The sequence below is a fragment of the Esox lucius genome, chromosome 10 (assembly GCF_011004845.1).
Source record: "Esox lucius isolate fEsoLuc1 chromosome 10, fEsoLuc1.pri, whole genome shotgun sequence".
Classification (NCBI taxonomy): Eukaryota; Metazoa; Chordata; class Actinopteri; order Esociformes; family Esocidae; genus Esox; species Esox lucius.
In genome coordinates this window covers 22032152-22054244 of record NC_047578.1, presented here as the reverse complement: position 1 = coordinate 22054244, position 22093 = coordinate 22032152, and the positions used below count along the sequence as shown (strand labels likewise).

The 22093-nt window shown below is 48.6% G+C and overlaps 1 protein-coding gene across 32 annotated transcripts in view; it reads left to right on the top strand.

The window, feature by feature from the left end:
* Positions 1–22093, top strand: part of macf1a (microtubule actin crosslinking factor 1a) — a 217766-nt gene that overhangs the window by 85438 nt on the left and 110235 nt on the right. For all 32 annotated transcript variants that reach the window (XM_029122964.2, XM_020050185.3, XM_010873839.5 and 29 more), the window contains 12 exons: positions 526–603; positions 2453–2545; positions 15965–16131; positions 16615–16727; positions 16803–16909; positions 17439–17558; positions 17910–18005; positions 18751–18878; positions 19494–19587; positions 19782–19936; positions 20594–20897; positions 21000–21128. In XM_029122964.2, the coding sequence (XP_028978797.2) occupies positions 526–603; positions 2453–2545; positions 15965–16131; positions 16615–16727; positions 16803–16909; positions 17439–17558; positions 17910–18005; positions 18751–18878; positions 19494–19587; positions 19782–19936; positions 20594–20897; positions 21000–21128 (1584 nt within the window). The remainder of the gene's footprint in view (positions 1–525; positions 604–2452; positions 2546–15964; positions 16132–16614; positions 16728–16802; positions 16910–17438; positions 17559–17909; positions 18006–18750; positions 18879–19493; positions 19588–19781; positions 19937–20593; positions 20898–20999; positions 21129–22093) is intronic.

The window sequence follows — 22093 nt, the reverse complement described above, 5'->3', positions numbered from 1 at the left end:
CCTGCCTTTTGCACTTATAGCAGCATTGCTGAGTGTGTGTGGGTGTGTGGGTGGGTGGGTGGGTGGGTGGGAGGGAGTGTGTGTGTTCTGTAACACTGTCAGTGATTGGCTAAGTGTGTCAGCCAGTCGAGGTGTGTGAATGTTTGAGAGAATGAGAGGGAATAAGATGGGGAAAAGTGTGTGTGTGGGTGTGTGTGTGTGTGTTAAGAAAAATTGTATTAGACTGCCTCAACCAGCATGGTTTGCAAATGCGTATTTCCTGGTTTGCGTAAGGTTTTTCCTGGGTTGTTTTTTGCTCTGCTGTGAAGAAGCTTGTTGGCCTGTCTTTGACAACAGTTGAAGATAGTTCCCCCTAGGATAAAGCTATGGTATTACAGCGGCCTCTGCATTGTTTTCCTCTCACTGCACTTTTCAATTGGGACCGCCACTTCTCACTGCTTTTTGTCCCTCTGTCACTGGTCAGCCCTGTGACTGAGAAGAGGTTCGGTTTATCCTGCGCTAATCTTGTCCTTCTCTTTTTTCCAGCCCAGAGAAAAGGGTCGCATGCGATTCCACCGGCTCCAAAACGTCCAGATCGCCCTGGACTTCCTCAAACAGAGACAGGTACGAAAGAAAATCATACACTACAACCTCCAGGAGTATGCATTGACCTGGTCTGATTCTGACGTCCGCTTATTGAAGAAGTTATTTTCATTATCTATGAATAAATCATCAAGGTGATCTTCGTCCCTGCTGGTCAGCACTGCATGACTGGGCTTCCCACATGACTGTAGTCAAGCCTCATGCATCGCTGGCCAAATGTACAGTGGGAACAGTTATCGCTAGCCAATAACTGCTCCCATTATACAGCAACAGCTTCTCTGTAGCTTTCAGAGGCTTTGTGGTGTCACTCAGTACAGTCTCAAGAGCATGTAAGAGATACCAGGAGACGGGACATTAAATGAGGAGAGCTGGACAGGGCCGTAGAAGGGCATCTACCCAGCAGCAGGACCGGTATCTGCTCCTTTGTGCGAGGAGGAATAGGAGGAGCATTGCCAGAGCCCTACAAAATGACCTCCAGCAGGATTGGTCAGTTTTGTTTCTGACCAAACTGTCAGAAACATACTCAGAGGGTTGCCTGAGGGCCCAACATCCTCTAGAGGGACCTGTGCTCGCAGCCCAGCACCATGCAGCTCAATTGGCATTTGCCAGAGAACACCAGAATTGGCAGGTCTGCCATTGGCGCCGCGTTCTCTTCACAGATGAGAAAAGGTTCACACTGAGCACGTGATAGATGTGAAAGAGTCTGGAGATGCCGTGATGAACGTTATGTTGCCTGTAACATCATTCAGCATGATGGGTCAGTGATGGTCTGGGGAGGCATATCCTTGGAGGGTCGCACAGTGTGAACCTGCTCCATGTGCTAGCCAACGGTGCCCTGATTGCTGTTAGGTACTGGGATGAAATCCTCAGACCCATCGTCAGACCTCATGCTGGTGCGGTGGGCCCTGGGTTCCTCCTGGCACAGGACAATGCCCCGGCCTCATGTGGCCAGACTGTGTAGGCAGTTCCTGGATGATTAAGGCATTGATGCCATTGACTGGCCCTCACGTTCCCCAGACCTGAATCCAGTTGAGAACCTCTGGGACGTTATGTATCGGTGCATTCGACACCGCCTGTCCAGAAGCTCACTGATGCCCTGATCCAGGTTTGGGAGGAGCTCCCCCAGCACTCCATCCGCCATCTCATCAGGAGCATGCCCAGATGTTTTCGGGAGTGCAAAAAGCCACATGGGGGCCATACACACTACTGAGTCACATTATGAGTTGCCGTGATGAAATTTACACAAGCTAGAACAACCTGTGATTGTTTACTTTCTTTAGATATTCGGTGTGAGTTTGAATCCAGTTCTCAATAAAGAAAAAATATTAAAGATACAAATATTTACTGTACATTGTGTAATTCCTCGGTCACAAGAAATTACTGGTTAAGAACAGGAAGAACTGGGTCCCCGAACGGCTCGGGGTCTTAAGTGCCCCGTAGCACAGCTGTTGCTGATGAGTTTGAATCTTGTTTGCGGCATACATTGCCCTGAACTCTTGAAGAAAGCTGTGGGAATTAGCTCGGCACTGCCCGGGGTGGGGTGTTAGTGATGTCAGACCATGCCTTGTCTCGTCACTCTCTCTGTTTTGATGTAGACGGCTTGGCAGAACATGTTTGGAATGACAGCCGTCCTGATCGACTCTCCACATTTGGGGGTCAAGAAAGGGACAAAAATAAATGTTATTCCAATTAAAAGGAGCATATGGGTAAACAGTTCAAAGTTTGTTAAAAACATGGTTTTTGTTGAAGCCTTCATAGTTTCACCACTAAGACTGTTTCCCACACACACTACCATCGTTTCACTCTTTCCTCACTGCTTTCACTCTGTATCTCACTCTGGTGTCTGAATCTGGTCTCCTTCCTGTCCCAGGTAAAGCTGGTGAACATCCGGAATGACGACATCACAGACGGCAACCCCAAGCTGACGCTGGGCCTCATCTGGACCATCATCCTCCACTTCCAGGTCAGTGCGGCTCTACTTCTACGGTGCAGCGGTTCTGCTTGGCTTCCTTTTCTTACCTGAAAAGGTTATTCTTGACGTTTTTTTTTTACATTTTTTTCCAGCCATTCGTATTCAGGTTATTTTGGCAGGTCTTTCTTCTGTTGGCCCGCTGTGGTTTTAGTCTATTTTAGTCCATTGCATGTATGGAAGAGAGAGCGGTAGACCTGGCGATTCTCAGTTGACGCCAGTCAATAAACTAATGTTTATTGTTGTAGGCTAATGTCCTCTGCTTCATACGCAGTGCAGGCCCAGCGCCCATGTCATGCATGTGGCGTGCTAATATCAGTTGTTTTCATCTTCTTTGAAGTTTATCAGTCTCTTAAAACTGTGTAAAGTGAAACTACTGTGACTGGACAAGGCGATCTGAACGTTCGCTTTGTGGATTTAGAGGTTACCTATCCATTTCATAAGGGCTATTTAATAGGAAGAAAATGGAACAATTAAGCTGACTGTCCAACAACTACAGTAGGCTTTTTTTAGTGGACAAAAAAAGAACTAAAAACATTACAATAGCTGTGAAAATGAACGGTAGACCGAAATTGATTTGTAGGAAATGTCTGGTGATTACGAGTGGATGTCGATTCCCCAGCCTTGTCCTCTACTGTGCTTTGGGGCGGCGGTGTTGCCAGGCTCGTCCTCTACCGTGCTTTGGGGCAGCGGTGTTGCCAGGCTCGTCCTCTACCGTGCTTTGGGGCAGCGGTGTTGCCAGGCTCGTCCTCTACTGTGCTTTGGGGCGGCGGTGCTGCCAGGCTCATCCTCTACCGTGCTTTGGGGCAGCGGTTTTGCCAGGCTCGTCCTCTACCGTGCTTTGGGGCAGCGGTGTTGCCAGGCTCGTCCTCTACTGTGCTTTGGGGCGGCGGTGTTGCCAGGCTCATCCTCTACCGTGCTTTGGGGCAGCGGTGTTGCCAGGCTCGTCCTCTACCGTGCTTTGGGGCGGCGGTGTTGCCAGGCTCATCCTCTACCGTGCTTTGGGGCAGCGGTGTTGCCAGGCTCGTCCTCTACCGTGCTTTGGGGCGGCGGTGTTGCCAGGCTCGTCCTCTACCGTGCTTTGGGGCGGCGGTGTTGCCAGGCTCGTCCCTCTACCGTGCTTTGGGGCGGCGGTGTTGCCAGGCTCGTCCTCTACCGTGCTTTGGGGCGGCGGTGTTGCCAGGCTCGTCCTCTACCGTGCTTTGGGGCGGCAGTGTTGCCAGGCTCGTCTCAGAGGCTCTGCTTGTGGTACGGCGGCCCTGAGCCAAGGGAACACTAGGTTTAGGGTTTGTGTTTTCTGGTGTCATTGGATGCTGTTTCAGTGCCCTGCATCTGTACATGGTGTGCCAGGCTGCTTGTTGTGTGGACAGAGAGGCCTCAGGGAAGGCTGTGTTTGTCTGCGTGTGTGAATGACCGCACGCTGACCGGCTTTTCCTACTGTCACATATAGCTTCGGTTACTGTAGCCGTTATTATGTTGTGGAAAGTACCCTTGAGAATGTCAGTCTAGGTCTCAAGGCAGTATCACCATAGAGACCTGGACACACACGCATACACACATACACAGCTCCAAAGCCACAGACACTCACATACACAGACGGTGACAGTACCACAGTTCCACACACACACAAAGACACAGCTTCATAAACCAGAGGGTGAATAGTCTATCAAGGCCAACAATATGTTTGCATGAATCAGTCAAGCCAAACCAAATGTAATTTTTCTGTGTCCTTCAAACAAATAAAGTTTCTCTGCGAAACAGTATCTGTATTTAATGTGAAGCTTCTCTGTAAAAGTTCAAACAAAAACTGAAGGCCTTTAACCATTCAGTCGTATAAGGCCCAAATTCAACAGCTCAAGTACCTGTCTTTATTATCGGATATAAAATCAGTTGTAGTTCCCGTGACCCACCACTAGAACACGCTGTAGGCAGCAAAGCAACTATAGAGTACTTCACAAGGTGACACTGGCAAGCCGGTTGCCACGGAGACGCAGCGCATGACTCCACAGCCACTTCAATCAGCATGATTCAGCAGAACAGAGGGAAACAGGGAGGGGGAGGGTGGGAGATAACCCAGCTCTGATGGATAGAATGGGGCCTGAAATCGACTGGTGCTCAAGCTCGATAAATTACAGGTGAAGAGAGGGAGAGGAGCAATTGAAAGAGGGAAGGAGATAGGGCTGTGGTTTTACGGTTCCCGGGTAAGGGGATCGGACAGAGAGACGGACTGCCCAGTCCATCAGAGAGGGGGATCTTTGAATGCCACAGCCTTTTGGCTCAGTCATTCTCCATTTCATCCGTGGCTTAACAAAAAAAGAAAATCAATCCTGTTCCCGGGGTAAAATGTCTGAACAGCACATATGTAAACTGTGATTTTGTCTTTACTAGTAATCATCAAATGCCTTGTTAGAATCATACGTTGTAAAGTGTAGAGGCAACGTCTCCCGCTAACGGTCGTCCCAGCCAAGGTGCCAGTAAGAACTCACGTTGTTGGTGGTGTATGTGTCGTGGGGCCAATCCGAAAACTTTTCATTGGATGAGACTGTTACGGGGTAGAACCACAGGCCTACAACTCTGCACTCTGTCACCTCTAGTCAGACCAGATTGCTGCTCATTTAGCAAAGGGTTAGCACCTCTCTTGGCCGCACACTGGACAAGTTGCCGTCTCAGCAGATGTCCTTCACAACACCAACCACCTCAATTAAATTCCAAACATACTGAGCCCCGTACCACCTCCCTCAAGGCATTCATGTCAGCCAGTCCTTCTCTGCTTGGGACCTAATCCATCAGATGAAGTCATTGTTTGGCCACCAGACAAAGGTTTGAATACTATTTCGAATAGATCAATTGTTTTGATGGACGTATTCAGATATGTTTTACTTGATAATGAAGGTAAATTAATATTGCAATGCATTCAGAAATGCAATTGGAAAGTTTGTGAAAATACTGAAATATGTCTCCTCAAATTCAGTTCCATGGTTTTAACCAAGGTATTTGTACTATCTAATACATTTTGGTCTATTCAAATTGGATTCAACTTTAAATACTGAAGTGTAAATGTGTTGGGCTATCTGAATTATTTTATATTGAAGACGCTGAAATAGAAACTTATTTCAACCCAGCGTACTTGTCTACTATGTTCACTCAATAGTCTGAGAGCATGGACAAATAATGAACAATGTAAATCAGTATATTTTGGCAAAAATCGCTTCACAATGCTTTATGGATAATTGTGCGAACTAGTAAGGTTGTGGCTTCCGTAGATGCAGCAGTATTGCATGGCGGGCTGCAGCTGCTCAGTGCCACCACTAGGGGTCGTCATTTATCCCCGTATCACAGATGACCTGGCATTCTCACAACACAGTCAGCCAACTACACACCAATCCTCTCACTATTCCCCGCCCCTCCTAGAGCTGTGGCTACATGCAATTGGCTCACCCGCTTTGGGTTGGTGCTTTAATTTGTGCTTCTTTAATTCTTGCCCAGATAAGAACCTTTAATAGAAAACACATCACTGTGGCACAGAGTTGACCTGCTTCTGTGAAAGCAGCTTGATTTGTATGTGACCTATACGAATAGGTCCTGGATCAGCTTACCAAATACTGTATTCTATTCAATGTTATTTAGAGGTGAAGCATCAAAACTGACCTCGTAAAAACCCCATTCAACTTTTACCAGCATAGGTTGAGAGATGATTGTGGGATGATCCCACTGACAGAATACCCTTTTAAAGTGTGTGTGTGTGTGTGTGTCTGTATAGATTTTAATACTACTCTAATCCCTGATGAAATATGGAACATTTGAAACAAATCAGCTCTTCTTCACAACCTGTAATTGCAAATTGTTTCTTAAAAGCCCTAATCAGTTGCTAAACTACTAAAATGGGCGATAGCCCTGCAATCTGACTGAGTGCTGGCATGGACCAGGTTCAACTCGCTAATTGGCAGTGCCTTTTCAGTAACAGGCTCCCAATAGTTATTTCAGTGGCAAAAATAAAAACTGAATGCAGAGCAAACTCTCCAGTTCATTTAAAACCCTCTCTGTGAAAAGCATTGCACGTTATAGCTAAGAAAATGAATAAAAAGAGACTGCATAACAAAATGACGAGGTTTGTTTCTGAAGAATTTAAAACCTCTTTGCGTGTTTCCTCGCCTCTCGACAAACTAGTATCGAAACACTGCCAGCGTTCCAACTCTTACTAATTGGTCAGGAGGGGAGGGCATCCAGCTCCTCTTATATCTGTCGTGAAGGCCCGAAGCCTAGAGGGAACTGATTAGTGTCTTGGTGTGTGTTTTCTCCGTGGGGTAATGGAGCTGTGAATTGGGCTCACGTAGCGATTCGTCATCACTGCAGAATGCTATATGTTCATTAAGTGATGCTCAGTGTTTGTTTTTGCTCCGACTGGAGGTCTCGATACTGTCACTCAATGCCTCGGATCTTTTCTGTGTGTCTCATGGTGTGGGAGGGGGCTTGCTTGTTCATGCGCGTGTGTGTCTGTGTGTGTGTGTCTGTGTGTGTGTGTCTGTGTGTGTGTCTGTGTGTGTCTGTGTGTGTGTCTGTGTGTGTGTGTGTGTGTGTCTGTGTGTGTGTGTGTGTCTGTGTGTGTGTGTGTGTGTCTGTGTGTGTGTGTGTCTGTGTGTGTCTGTCTGTGTGTGTGTGTGTGTCTGTCTGTCTGTGTGTGTGTGTGTGTGTGTGCGCGCGTGTGTGTGTGTGTGTGTGTGTGCGCGCGTGCGCGCGTGTGTAGTTGTTCACCACCCACACACAGTAAGATATGTGTTTGACGTGTGCGCGTGCGTTCGTGTGTGAGTGTGTGCGAGCGTGTGTGTGTGTGCGTGTGTGCGTGTGCGTGCGTGTGGGGAAGCATATGACCATACAGCACCGGCGCTGTGTTCCTGGTGAAGGTGTGGTTCTCACGTCTGGTTGCCTGTGTGTTAAAAGGGCTCGTTAGTAAACGGGATGGATCCTGAACTGGTGCAAAGGCTCTCTGGTATTCTCTCTTATCCCTCCCTCTTCTCAATCTCTCCCCCTCTCTGTCGTTTTTCTCTCTTTTCAGCTTTAGTACTTAACACCCCCCTCCCTTTCTCCTCCATTTCACCCCCAAGGCCCCTCCTATCTTGGAGGTGGAGGAATAGATGGAGCGAGAGAAGCGATCGGAAACAGATTGAGGTGCTCTCTGTGTTGCGGAGGAGCAACAATCAGATTTCGATTAGTTTGTTTTTGTACAGTAGCAGCCAGCCAACTGGGGAAGCTTTTGGGTCAACCGTGTGTGTGCGCGTGCCCGCTTTCACGTGCGTGTGGTTGCTCTCTGAGATCACATAAGCAGCAGAGAGTGTGCCAGAGAGAGGGAGGGAGGGAGGGCGTGAGGAAGAAGCGGATAGGAGGAGGAGAAAAGAGAACGGACGGACGGGGGGGAGAGAGAACGAGAGCAGCAGTCGAGCCTGTGGAGCTGCAGCAGCCCTGAAGATAAAGCCTTTCATTCTGCCAGCTCTGACTGGGAGAGGACGACAGATACAAGCCAGCGATAGAGACCGGAACGCAGGCTGCCTGCCGTTACCGTGTCTCCCGGCTTTCCCTGGAACAACAGGCCTCGGCGCGCACACACACACACACACACACACACACACAGCTGATCGTTGGATCACCCAGACCTGCGGGGAGCGCACACACATTCTCTCGCACTCTCCTGAGCCCCGCAGGCACACTTCACAAATCCTCTGGGTACGGCGTGTCAATTGGATCAATATGGCCGTGGCTGTGTGACGGGGACCTTGCTCTCCCTCCTTTCCGGATCCTCCTCATCCTTGTCCGCTGCTACCGCCTTCAACCGGCGACGGACCACGGGACCCATCCTCTGCCTTCACCTCACCCGCTCGACCTGCCCCACCTGACCAACTCCGGCCCGGTTTAGCCCGGTAGTGTAGCCTAGCGCGCTTTACTGTGCCCCGGACCAGCCAAACACCGGTAATTAGATTCACCGGACCAGAGGGGACGAGTGGACAGGGTGTGCCTTTGTAACCGATGCTCATTCTGCCTGCTTGGCTGTCTGCAACATCTCTGCACCACGGGCTGGTGGATTCGCACTGAGAGTGAATGCTTGTGTAGTGGAGCAGTAGAGCGGCAACGTGATACACTGCCGCCTGAAGGCAAGAACCCCACCTGGCTGACGGACGCTGACGCGAATGGAGATGGAGTGAGGGCTTAGTGATTGGATAGCACCAACCCACTGGCACAATCTCCCGGCACTCCTTCGGCGGGGGGGGCGGTATGAGGTCGAAGCCGGTCTCTGGGGGGCAGTCACGGGATGTAGAGGGCTCTGTGGGGAACTGAAGGTTGGGTCTCCACTCCCTAATTCGACGTGCTCTGGCTGTTAACTTGCTACAGGACTGGACACAGGAGGAGATGGTAGCAGCTTCCTGAGTTGTCAGGCTTCTAGATGAGACAATGCTACAGGTATCAGATCACCCCTAATGCAACATTTGATTGTAGTTGTTGAGGGGTCGTTGAATATCACGCCGGGGACTTCCACTTCCAGTGCCTTATAATCGACTTTCGGATCATTAAACCTTCCCAAGGGGTGCCCGTTCTCAACAAGCACCTCTCCGTGTGTAATGACAGCATCAATTCGGGGGAAGTCAAGCGTCACATGACACGGTGACTGCGCGAACAGCAGGTCTCGGCGACTGCAGCGCTAAAGCTATTGCCTCGGGTACCACCGTGACCATTGTCACATTGCGAGCAGACAGCAACGACCCTATCGCAGAGTTGGAGGAGGATTAATAATATATGATTTGGGATACTTTGAGCCGAGCCTGGATAAGGTACTCGGGTTACACTACCTCCGGATCGACATGGAAAACAAATCACAAACAAACTGCTTGGGAGTCTGTGTGCAGAATGTTGGAAATAAAGCTGAATTGTCAATGACGTGTGAGTCAGACGCACCGCGTGCGTTTGTGTGTCTTTGAGAGCGTGTGTGTTTCTGCACTGCAGCTCCCTCGGCTCACACTCTGAGAGAGACACAAGACGAGCGCTGATTCCGTTGCAGACGGCGCCAGAGACCCTGCGGACTGCCGTAACACACCTGCATTCCTCCACTGTGCGCCTCGAGCGTCTCGCAAGCTGTAATGAACACTTTGGTGATGCGCTGACTTTTGCCGTCTTCCGCTGTACATTCTCCCAACCCCCATTCTCATGCAGCATGTAGTATGTAGGCGCCACACTGAATATAGTTGTCACTCGCCAAACCGTGGAAACTACCAAAGACTGAGTCAAATCTGTATTCCCTTACGTTCTGCCGACATGTTTCGGCCTTACTGCTCTTGACGTGAGGGCTTAGGACCCTGCTGGAGCGTCTCCTTGCTTCCTGTGGAAGTAGAGGGACGGTCGAGGCCTCGGACAGAGCGCATGAACAGGCAAGTTTGACCGCTGTGTTGCCTGAGTGAGGTGAAGCAACATCTGTAGAGCAAGGGGAAGAGAGGAAGAGGAGCCCACACAGACACACACGGTCAATGTGACCAGAGCATTCTCTTTTTCTCTCTCTCTGCCTAACCACGCTGAAGCTCCTGGACAGCAACCAGAGCAAAACCAGTTGCTTACCTCATAGCGAGGACTTCTGTTCCATCGGTCAGATTTTCCCTCTTCTGCCTGTTCCCTAGAGAGTGTCTGTTTTGATCTCTTGTTCCCATCTCTGCATTTGCTCCCCCCCCCCAAGCTCTATCTGAGATGGGGAGCTCAATGGGTTGCGTGAGGCCTCCTCGGGAGGGAGGACACGGATTTCCCCCACTGTCCCCCACCCCCAAACGCCGGCTTCGCTTCCGACGGAAACGCAAAGGGAAAAAGCAGAAAGGAGGCTCATCGGTCGGCTCGGAAGCAGAGAGCATAAGGATAAGCAACATACCGGAAGAAGAGGACGAAGAGGAGGACAAAGGCACCGTCACGGAGGCGACCACCGCCTCGTTCAACACCATGAGCGATGTCGGAGCCAAAATCACCAATTTGACCGTGCCTCACGTCCAGACCCAATCTAGGCTGCCCCTGCCCAGCGCCCTTGGCACCGATTCCACCAGCGACAGCATGGGTGGGCTGGGTGGTAGCAGAGTCTTGGAACTGTCCCCTGAGCCAAGTCCAGTGCGGAGAAGAGTTTCTTATCCCGGAGCCGGGAATGACGACGGAGGGACCAGCAGCACCATAGAGGCTACCGGCAGCCAAGAGCCGCCCAGTGACACGCCGACCCCGGACCACCGCGAGGAGGCCCAGGTGCACACCACACCCGGCGGGGGTCGGGTCTGCAAAGTCAGGGAGCGAGAGCAAGGGGTTCTGGAGAGGCCCTGCATACTACGACCCAAAAAAGAAAAGGGAAGGGAAAAGAGACGGGAGAAGAGCCTGAAAGAGAAGGTGGAGGATGAGGGCGGGGGTGGGGTCCCAGGGACGCTGGGGGGGGTGGAGAAGGAACGTAAAGGGGTGGTCCACATTCGTGAGGTGGAAGGCCGGCTGTGCGTCGTGCGGACGGTCTACCCCAGTGACTTTGGATCGCCGGTTTGGCGAGGGGACAGTTACCATGACGAAGACGTTGAGGTGGAGGTACGTGCCGAAGGTCCTGCCGTATCCCCGGTTACTGGGAACATCTTAAAAGTGCAGCTTTCTGAGGAGGATGTCATGAGAACCAAAATGGACGCCAGAACTGCTTTCCTGATGGGGACGCAGGCATCTGAATTGGTCAAGGACCTAAGTCACGAAACCTCTCCGGTCCAAGATGGGAAGATCCTTAAACTCTCCAAAGACCAAGCCAGACAAGGCCAAATGGATGCCTCCGGTTCACAGAGGTCCGCTGCCCTTATGGGGGCTCCAGAATCATTAAAACTGAAAGATGTCCGTCAGGCAAAAAACACACAGGTCCAAGAAGCACTGTTAACACAGGACCCTCAGTCTGGCTATCTCAGCTCCCCAGAGAGTGGGGTCGCCACCCGGGTAGACTTTGACGACTTGTCCCGTCAAGAAGCCAAAATGGAAATCTCCAGTCACAATAAGACTGTGAAAGTCAAGGCACAGATCCAAGAGGGAGCCTCCAGTCAGGACCCTTTGTCCTCAGGCTACGCTAGTGACCTGCCACTCACCTCCCCAGAGACAGGGGGCGCCATCCAGACAGACTGGGGAAGCTCCACCGAAATACTGAACTCTGCAACGGACAGTCCCCAATCTCCCACCCAGGTTTCCATGAGGCAGTTTCCTCAGGTCAGGGGCATTTCCCTCTCTCTCTCTCTCTCGCTTTCCTTCACTTTTGTAAAAGTGGAAAGGTACAGTAGGCTACATATTTTGGGGGCTTATCTGGGATCAGGGCATAAAGTATATGTTTGAGTGTTGGTTACCGTTTTATTTTTTGTGTAGCAATCACGTCTTCATATTAGGGAGTGTGTGTGCGTGTGTGCGTGCGCTTGTGTCCTGTTTGTTATCAGCTATGCACAAGGTAATCTGCATCTTCTCATTCTTCCTGACTTGGTCCCCAGAGCTTAATCTGCACTGAACAGACTTCTCTCCCCATTTTCTGCTTCCCTCTCCATCAGTCATTATTTCCCTAAGACCGCCCTCACTTTCCCCTGTTACACGAGATGCTTGTGTTTGTTTGTGTGGTTGCTTATGTTGTGTGTCAGATGACACCGTGATGGCTAGTCCCAGCTAGGAGCCAAACTCCTGTTTTGGGCAGAAGTAGAGGTTGTTTAATCATTTTATTGCAATGCTAACTATGCTGTAGTGTTGGGGGGAGGGTGTTGAGAGAGTTAGTATTTTAATATTATTTTCCACTGTATGTCCTATATTGTGAGAGTGCCGCAATCTTGTTTTGCACTGGGAAATTGTTAGTATGTTTTACCACAATCTTCTTTTTAAGTAGGCAGCCAAATAGTTTAGAGCGGTTTTTGTTCCTTATTTGAGCCAAATGTTTTTCTCAGCGCTTTTTGTAATAACGTTGTGGCAGACGTAAATGTAAGGTTTTAAACATCAAAAGTATCAAACTGTATCAGATCACAGTACGTGTTGGATTGCCAGAATACACCTAAGTATTGGTCTAATACTGCATTGAGAGGTCTACAGTCATAGCCGGCTTTAGGCATAAGCAAAATAAGCGGTCGCTTAGGGCACCTGGCTGCAAGGGGGCCCCGACTGCTAGGGAGCTCCTAACCGCTAGTGGAGAGGGGGGCCCCCAAATAAAATGTTTATGCTCCCCTGATGGCTAGAGCCGGCACTGTCCACAGTATAGCATTCTTATTATTCAACGTGTGTTACATTCAAAGGGATCATTAAATCCACTGGTGACGTGAAACCCTTTTCCTTCTGTGTTATAATGTTTGACGTGTGGGGCTAAGCCATGGGAAAGCGACACACACACACACGAATGCTCCGAGCCAAGTCTCAATAGAAGCCCCAGTTTACAAGTGTTCCAGCTAGGGTAGCGATCAATAGTCTGGCTCTTCACCCGGCTTTCAGTCCGCGAGTGTGCGCACGTGCGTGTTTGGGTTTTACGCGAGCCTGCTCGCTCGTGCGCTAGGCCGTAATGTGTACGTGACGGCAGATTTTTTGACAATGTCTGGGTTGCCCTCATCTGAATAAATAGTGAATTGAGATGCAAATCCACCACCACTAGCCTGCTGCATGGTGCCCCGGGGGAGCCCCGCCACTTCATCCCTCTCCCCCCCCACTTCATCCCTCTCCCCATCCCATCTCTTTATGGATTTTTTTTGGTATGCTATCCATCTCTTGCTTCCCTCCTCGTCTCTCTCCCAGCCTGTCCTCCATTTTCTTTCTCCCTCCCTCTGCAGTTTCTTCTTCCAACCCCCTGCTACTTCAAAGGAGTCTTTATTTAAATGGGTCCTGTTCCGAGCCCCATGGGTTTAGCCAATCAAAACAGTGTACGGTGTCTTATCATATCGGCCCTCGCTCTACATGTCATTTACTGTCAATGGGTTTAGAATGACTGTTCATTTCTGTGTCTGTATCCATTATAGTCAGTGGGGTTAGAAGGACTGTTCATTTTGTCTCTACATCCATTGTAGTCAATAGTGTTAGAATGACTACATTTCTATCTCTACAGCCGTGATTGTCAGTCTGATGTGTGCATGTACGTGTGAGAAAGGGGACTGACACTAAATAATTACGTGAAAAGGTGAGAGAATGAATGTCCCAAACATCCATTCACACTCTCACACACTCACAGACACACACACACGTGCGTGCTTTGATGTGTGTGAATGTTCAGACCGTCTTTCAGAGCATTAATAGTTTGTCTGTGGGCTCGTCTCATGACTCCTAGTTGGAAGCAGGCATCTGGCTGCTCATCTGTGTGTGTGTTCAGTGGCACGTTGGCCTCTGTTTTGACAGTGTAAAATTGCTGTCTTTTCCTGTAACCAAACCAACCATACTTCTCCTAATATGTGTTAATGACAAACGAGAAGGTGACAAATGTATTCAAAGATGGAAAGCAAATCCGATCATTGTGGTAGGAGACGACATTCCCAACAAGTTGTGTGCTGGGGGGTTGCCAAGATTTCCACAGTACCGTGGTACAGAACGAAAGAGTACCCTTAGGAGTGGCGGGTTCTCCGAACCCTTTCACCAATAACTGGTTCCGTGTGAAACGCATTCACCACTTGCATGTTCTATGTAAAACAGTCCTCACCATCAACACATGTCTGCAGGCACATAGAAAGAAGCCTCTTCATTAGGTGTAGAGGGGAGGGGATCGTGGGGCCGGGCTGGGCTGGAGCAGTATGGTGACTCTTCGGGGGCCGTGGTGTGAATAAATGGCCAGGCTCTTTGACCTCGCTTTAGCCACCTTTGCCGGCCATGTGTGTGGTTTGTGTTCATGTACGTGTCTGTTTGTGCTTGTGTATGTCTGCCCTTATTCGTTCACGCAGGCCTGGTCTGGCTCTTCGTCATTCCCTCCCTCCCTCGCTTTCTCTCTGTCTCTTTCTATCTCTCTCTCTCTTGGCTGTTGCTGCGGCCTCCTGGCGCTCGTCAGACTTCCATTCTGCTCCATATTAGAGAGTGAGGGTGAGATAGCCAAAGAAAGGGACAGTTAGAAAAGGGGGCGTCAGAGGAATACTGATTCCAACAACCGTGCCCTGGCTGATACGGCTTGTAATGCAGCCCGCCTTTGTCACCATGCACTGAGTGAAAGAAAGGACCAAGTGTTAAAAATGGAGAGAGGAAACCGTGAGTGAGAGGTTAAATGGACGCATTGTAGAAGTGGGGTCTAATCGCTTTGGCCTTGAAAAAGGGGTGAGCAGGAACCTCCACGTATTAAACAACAGAGGATGATTGGGGGGTGGGGGGTGGGGGGGGGGGCTCATCAAAACACAGCGGTCTCTGAGGAACAGCAGATGAAAGAAGGAGAAAAGCCGAAGTGACAGATTGATGGGAGGAGAGGAATGAGAAGGAGTGGGGCGGGGGGTGGGGGTAGGGGGAGACTGAAGGAGGAAGAATGGGGAGGGGATATTGTAGTGAGACGATGAGCTAATGAGCTGGCCCGACTTAAAGAAGAATAATGAATCAGAAGAAGAAAATAGGAAAAGAGAACACTGGCTTCATCCTGCTCAGGCTAAAAGGCCTATTGATTAAAGAGCAGCGGGGATGGAAAGCACCGAAGATGACAAGTTAATCAAAATCAATGAACAATCTGTAGATACAGGAGCCTGCATGACCACACCTTGCAAGTATGTGAAATGACTAAATTCATAAATCTCTTATCCACGTGGTCATGACCCATGAATAACATATGGTAGTAACAATGTAATTAATGCAAAGCGTGTGTCGTAGTCTCTCACCATTGATAATGGGTTGAATACGGGGCAGGGTAATGAATTGTATAATTGAGGTTTACCTCTAAAGGGTTAGTGTGCTTGTGTCTGTGCCAGCTGTTGTGGGCTTCTTTTTGTTACAAGAGCAGGCATGAAATATATTTGATACTTATACTGTATACCGATACTTTTAAATGGCTTTGTGTATTGCACATTAATAAGACTAATGTTCTATTTACTAACCCTCTTCTCTCTATTATTTATCTGAAACAATTCATCACTGCTTTATTTTAGCAGTATTTCTTGTGGGGTGTTATTAGGCATGGCACAATGTGGAGTGCCTGGGTACAGCCCCCTCACGATGTTGGCAATATATCAAAAATACCAGAGGTGCCTTATTGCTGTTATAAATTGGTTGCCAACTTAATTAGAAAAGTGTAAATCATAGCTGGAATATAGTGTAGGGTTCAAACCACCCGGTTCATCATTTCAGATATACCGTGGCATGCTTTAAGCCAATCAGCGTCCGGGACCCAAACTAGCTAGGCAATCGTTTTTGTGTGTGTGTGTGTGAGAGAGAGAGTATATATATAATGTGAACCCTTTGCTGTCCTGTCTATTCTAGATCTCTGAAATCTATGTGAGCGGTGAGTCGGGGGATCTGACGGCCAAGGAGAAGCTGTTGCTATGGAGCCAGAAGGCCACAGAGGGTTATCCCGGCCTACGCTGTACCAACTTTTCCTCCTCCTGGAGCGATGGACGCATGTTCAACGCCCTGATCCACCTATACAGGTACACCCATACTGAGAGACACACACGCCAAAACAAACATGTTCATACAATCTAATAGCCAGTATTCACTCACCTTAGACTTTTCACTGTTTGTTGCGTTACTGTCATGGCAATGGATTTCATTTGCTTTTCTGCAGTTGATTTATAGTAACATTGTCAAATAACATTAATATTGCATGAATATAACATTCTACAGGTTTCCAAATTGATAAAAAAAAATTATAACAAAAATATAGGACTGAACTAAAGTCCAATGTTCTTTGCAACAATAAGGTTTGGTCATTTGGTTTCCAAAGCAACTTGTAGTTATTGGAAAAAAGTCAGTTAGATGAACAACTGGATTTTACTCACATAGCAATAGAAAATTACATTAGTTTTGGTTTGGTTAGAGTGAATTTTTTTTTATTATTAATAATAGGTCCATTTTAGTTATTTAATTGAATTCATTTCAAAATGTTGCCAACCTGTCCCTCCGACTAACAGGCCAGACCTGATTGACATGGAGGCGGTGTCACGGCAAAGTAACCGTGACAACCTGGAGCAGGCCTTTGAAATTGCTGAGTCGCTAGGGGTGACCCGGCTGCTGGACGCTGAAGGTGAGGGTCTGTCGGTTGTCCTGTTTGTGTCTGTTCCTTCCAGTTCCATCTCTCAAACCCTTTCTGCCCCACTAGATGTGGACGTTCCATCTCCGGATGAGAAGTCGGTCATTACTTATGTCTCCTCCATCTACGATGCCTTCCCCAAGATCCCAGAGGGAGGCGAGGGCATTGCAGCTCACGTACGTTCTGCTCCTCTCACATGAACATGCATTCAGAATGGGACTGACGTTGTTATTAACGTATGCATGTATTAAACATTCTACCTGTTTATCAGTCTCTACATTGGGGGATTGGTCTAAGAATACAGGCTTGGAATACGTAATGCGTTGCTGTACTTTGGTTGGAATAACGGCTCAAGTAAAATGGATGGCAGGAAGCTTAGTAGTTTGTGTGTTTGGCTAGTAAAGAAAGGACACTGGTTTGAATCCCAGAGTTGCCAGCATGGCACTTAAACCATGATATGTAAGTTACTCTTATTGTCATGTCTGCTAAATGACTAAAAAAGGAACTGAAAGTTGCCTTTGACTTGTAGCAGATAATGAACCGCGGGGATAATGAACCGCGGGGATAATGAACCGCAGGGACAACGAACCGCTTGGATTGAAATTTTATCGACGGCTCGCCATCAGCGTGTCCCGCATCCTCACTGTCTGTCCCCCTTTCACCTCCTCCTCTCCATCCCTCCTCCCCACTCTCTCCGTTCATCAGGAGGTGGACCACCGCTGGGCAGAGTACCAGTCTCGTTTCTCCTCACTGCTCCAGTGGAGCCGGCAGCACACGGCCCTCATGGCCAACAAGCACTTCCCACAGAACCCTGTGGAGCTCAAGGTACGCTACTTTGGTCGGGTTGAGCGTTTCTGCTGAACATTGGAGGGAGGGAGGGAGTCGGTGAGCAGGAGCGGTGGGTGGGTGTAAATGTAGTTAGGGAGATGGAAAGGGAAATATGGTGAACAGAAGGAAAAAACAAGATGAAGCACCGCTAGGGTAATGTGGTAGGGAGGGAGTGAGGGATTTGGAAGAAGACGAGCGACAAATGAAGGCCGTTAGACAGAGGATTTTAAAGTCACTGAGGACGGGTTTGAACGTTCACCACTGTCTTGCATATATCCACACTTCTGCTGGATCTGAACAGGAAGCATCTGATCTAACCCGGTCCACGTTACCACTTTTCTTCCTCAGGCACTTTACAATGAGTATGTCCATTTCAAGGAGACCGAGATCCCAGCCAAGGAGATGGAGAAGAGTCGCGTGGAGCACCTCTACAAAGTGCTAGAGGTAAGGGATGTGGCGAAACCCAACGAGAGACTAAAATGTCTTTATTGAGTCCCACTTAAGTGTCTTTATAGGCGACAACAAGCTTTGTGTAATGGAGACGAGTGGAAACCGCAAAGACACCGTGACACGGTAGGTAACGATGCGGAGGCATTGGCGTATGGTCCCGGGCAGATAAGAAATGATCATTACCCAGAGAGCACTGGCTAATTTCTGACATCACATTATGGCTTATTAGGTTGGCACGAGTCTTGCAGGAAACCGATCCTCATAAACTCAGTGACCGAAAATAGAGGGAGAAATGGAGACGATATCAGGAGAGGGGAGTGAGAGAACGATGAGGTGACCTGGATTCTGCCACCACGAGCGGGCCCTCACTGTTTTCACGAGGCCCGGGGGAATGCTGTGGGTGTTTGTTTGTGTGTGTGATTGAACACCCTGTTCTGTGCGCCAAGCCGTTCCCACCCCGTGCCATCGCCTTGAGACAAGACTAGAATTCCTCTTTCATGGGATGTGTTTTTAATCCCACTGAAGGCACCACTCCTGATCCGTGACTCACCACCAGCCTCCAAGCAGGCGGAGGGTTAGGACGTCAAGAGAATCGGGGCCCTTTGCGCTGGAATTTCTTTTTTTCTGTCGTGTGTTATTGTATATTTTGTTTATGTAACATGTTAGAATAAGGAATGGCTCTTAAGTCGGTGTGTTTTGTTGCATATTTTATGGAATATTTCATGCCCCTGTTCTCTAGGTATGGATGGAGTTTGGACGCATCAAACTGCCCCAGGGCCTGCACCCAAACGACCTGGAGGATGAGTGGGGAAAACTCATCCTGGAGATGCTGGAGAGAGAAAAGGCCCTGCGGCCCGCTGTGGAGAGGTCAGCAGAGACCTAATGTTAACCTAACCTAACCACAAGCCTGATGTAAAGGAGATACTCCCGCTTCCAGAGTTTAAATGTATGCCTGTAGTCATAGATAGGAAGCCCTGCGGCTCGCTGTGGAGACGTACTGCGAGCAGCATGGAGATACCTAACCCAGAACTACTGCCCTTTGTGTATTAACTGGAACAGAAAGTGCATTTGGCACTGTGGAGAGAGTTGCGTTCCAATGATGCAGATCTCTGCAAACACACAGTCTCTCCAACGCATACATACTAATGTTATAATCTAGCGTTGCTGTGCTCTTTTGCCGCACAGAAATACCTCAGGTCGACCTCTCTTTTGGGTCTTAACACTGTAGATGACCCAGTGTCCTCAGTACCTGGTCGATGGGTTTGGTTTTTTCTGCAGTGTTTAGGTTCCTACGGTTGTGCGGTAAACACATTCCACTGGTTGCAGCTGAAATTGCAACCTATTCCCTTCATCGTGCACTACTTTATAGGGTCCCTGGTCAAAAGTGGTGTACTATTAGAGTAGGGTGCCATTTGGGAGGACCGTCATACGTGTTTGGGTCTTGTCGACAGTCTGACCCTGTGCTGACCCCCTCCCCCCCAGGCTGGAGTCACTGCTGCAGATGGCCAACAAGATCCAGAACATGGCGCTGGACTGTGAGGAGAAGCTCACCCTGGCCAGGAACACACTGCAGGCCGTGAGTCACGCTCCGTTTGTCTGTCTGCCCTCCTGCCATTCGGTCCGACAGTCCGTCTCCCTCTCCGACGACTTGGATTTTGCGCCGTTTGCTAATTATTTCTTTAGTGTCCTTTAGTGTCGCTCCCCTTTCTCCCGATGTCACTTTCACTTTTCCCACCTCCTTTTCTTGCCATGCCCCCGGTCCCCAATCAGGACATGTCCCAGATAGAGAGCGGCGAGGCTGTGCGCTGTGAGAGGGAGCTGGGTGTGTATCTGCAGGACTGCGAGGCCCTGATCCGACAGATCAACCTGGACCTCAACATCCTCCGAGACCAGAACTACTACCAGGTGGAGCAGCTGGCCTTCAGGTCAGTGATGGGGATTTATTAGCACGGTTGTGGGGATTCACTGCCATTGGAGTCAATTAGAACACAGTGGTATCCAGAGCGACTTCCAGGAAATTCGGGTTAAATGCCTTGCTTTAGGGCACTTGGACTCTTTCACAATGTCGGCTCGGAAATTCTAAACTTCGACCTTTAGTTTACTGGCACAGCAATCAGACCTGCTAGACCATCTGCCCCATTGATTTGATTTGACTGTACCCACAGTAAATTTCGGTCAGAGACAACTTAATAAAGCCTGTTGTTTGTTTCCGTCTGTGGTCCTTTGTAGTTAATTACCTGAAGACATCACCTGATGGAGAGTAGGAAAAATGATTAGACTTGGTTATCCTCTATTTATCTCGTGTTTAGCTATTCTTTTCAACAAAGAAGCATTCTGTCATAAAAGTGGATGAACTTATAAATATGAATTTAATGAATTCACTACATATAAAGCACATTAATGTCATGTAAAATAAAGAACAAATGAGATTCTGTAATTTATGACGTCTTAATGAAGGTAACAACAGTTGAAGAGTAGCTTGTTACCTAAATAATAGTAATTGCGCATATTTTATTCTTGATGAATGAATGTCTGTCTAGTGGTTTGATCCGTTTTTGAAGGAACTTTTCTCTCCTCCACAGAGTTTCTTGTATTCAAGATGAGCTGGTCTCTCTCCGGCTCCAGTGCTCCAGTGTCTACAGGAAGGGCCACTTCTCCCCGGCGACCGGGGCCGACAGGACAGCCTCGCGGGGGAGCGACGGCGGTCACTGCCTGTCCACGGGGGCCCAGACCCTGCTGGGGGCAGTCGGGGCGGTGGGGCTGATGGGGGCCACCCTGCTCCGTAGACCCATGTCCCGCTCTCAGCTGGTGGCAATGTCGTCTTCCGAAGACGAAGGGAGTCTCCGGTTCATCTACGAGCTCCTCGGATGGGTGGAGGAGACGCAGGTCGGGAATCGAGGGGTTTAGGAGACGGGGGTGGGGCATCTGGTGAATTCAAATGTAGAGAGTGGAGACTTTTATGGAGTTGATTGTCACTGTGTGTGTTAGGACGTTCTGAAGCGTTCTGAGTGGGGGGCAGACCTGCCAGCTGTAGAGCAGAATCTCCAGGAGCACCACCAGATCCACACGGCCGTGGAGGAGATACTTCACAGCCTGAAAGAGGCTCGCAACTACCAGGTACTCCAACACTCATACCGGGGCTTCCATTAAAATGATTGCCGGTCAATGTGTCAGAAAAAAAATAACCAAGAAGTTTCCTAAACTTCCAAACTACTCGCAAAGTCCTTGTCAGGGACTTTGAAGTGAAGTCTAACTTCTGGGCAAAACTGGCAAAGATAAATGATCCAATTTAAGGCTTACTCGCAGGGAAAGGGAAAATGAAGCGCTTTTCATCTCCTGTTGTGAGTATTTCATCAGCTGCGTTAATGTCCATTCGCAAAACAAGCTGGGCTAACCTAAAAATATCCAGGGCTAGAGCCTTCGAAGCCCAGGTCTGGTGAATTCCATGGGTTTGAGGCAGTTGTTGGGTTCATATTCTGCTAGGCAAAATAAGTTACATTGGCCTACAGAAATAGTTGTGTTTTATTATTTATTAGGCAGATTTAAAATGTTCAAACAGCCTGTATTTAAGTATGTAGGCTATAGGTTTATTTTCCTATTAAAACATTTCTGAATTAACAGTGAAGACGCAATGGCAAATGTTTTGCTCTCCAATAAGACCTGTTATAAGAACATTTTCTACTTCATTTTATCATATAAACGTCCTGGCAAACATTTGAAAAGAATTACATAGAACAAATAGCATTTTAATTAGTGCTTTGTGCTAAAAGGGTTGGTAGTTAATTCCCAGAGCTGGCAAAGTAAAAACCAAAAAATTGATTGATCTGTCACTTGATCAAGACCCTAAGTGCTCCCATGTCACTGTCAATAATTGCCTGGTAGTAACAATAGTCCCCTATGGTGTCTCGGGCCACATTTCCAATTCACATGTATTAAAAGCACCTGCCACTCTAAAACACATTACAGATTTTTTTGAAGATATGTTTTCAGACATTTAATATTTTTCCTGGACAGGAAAGTAGTAAACGATCAGCAGGTCGGACTCAAATGAACACTGCAGCAGTAGATATGCACCTGAGGTT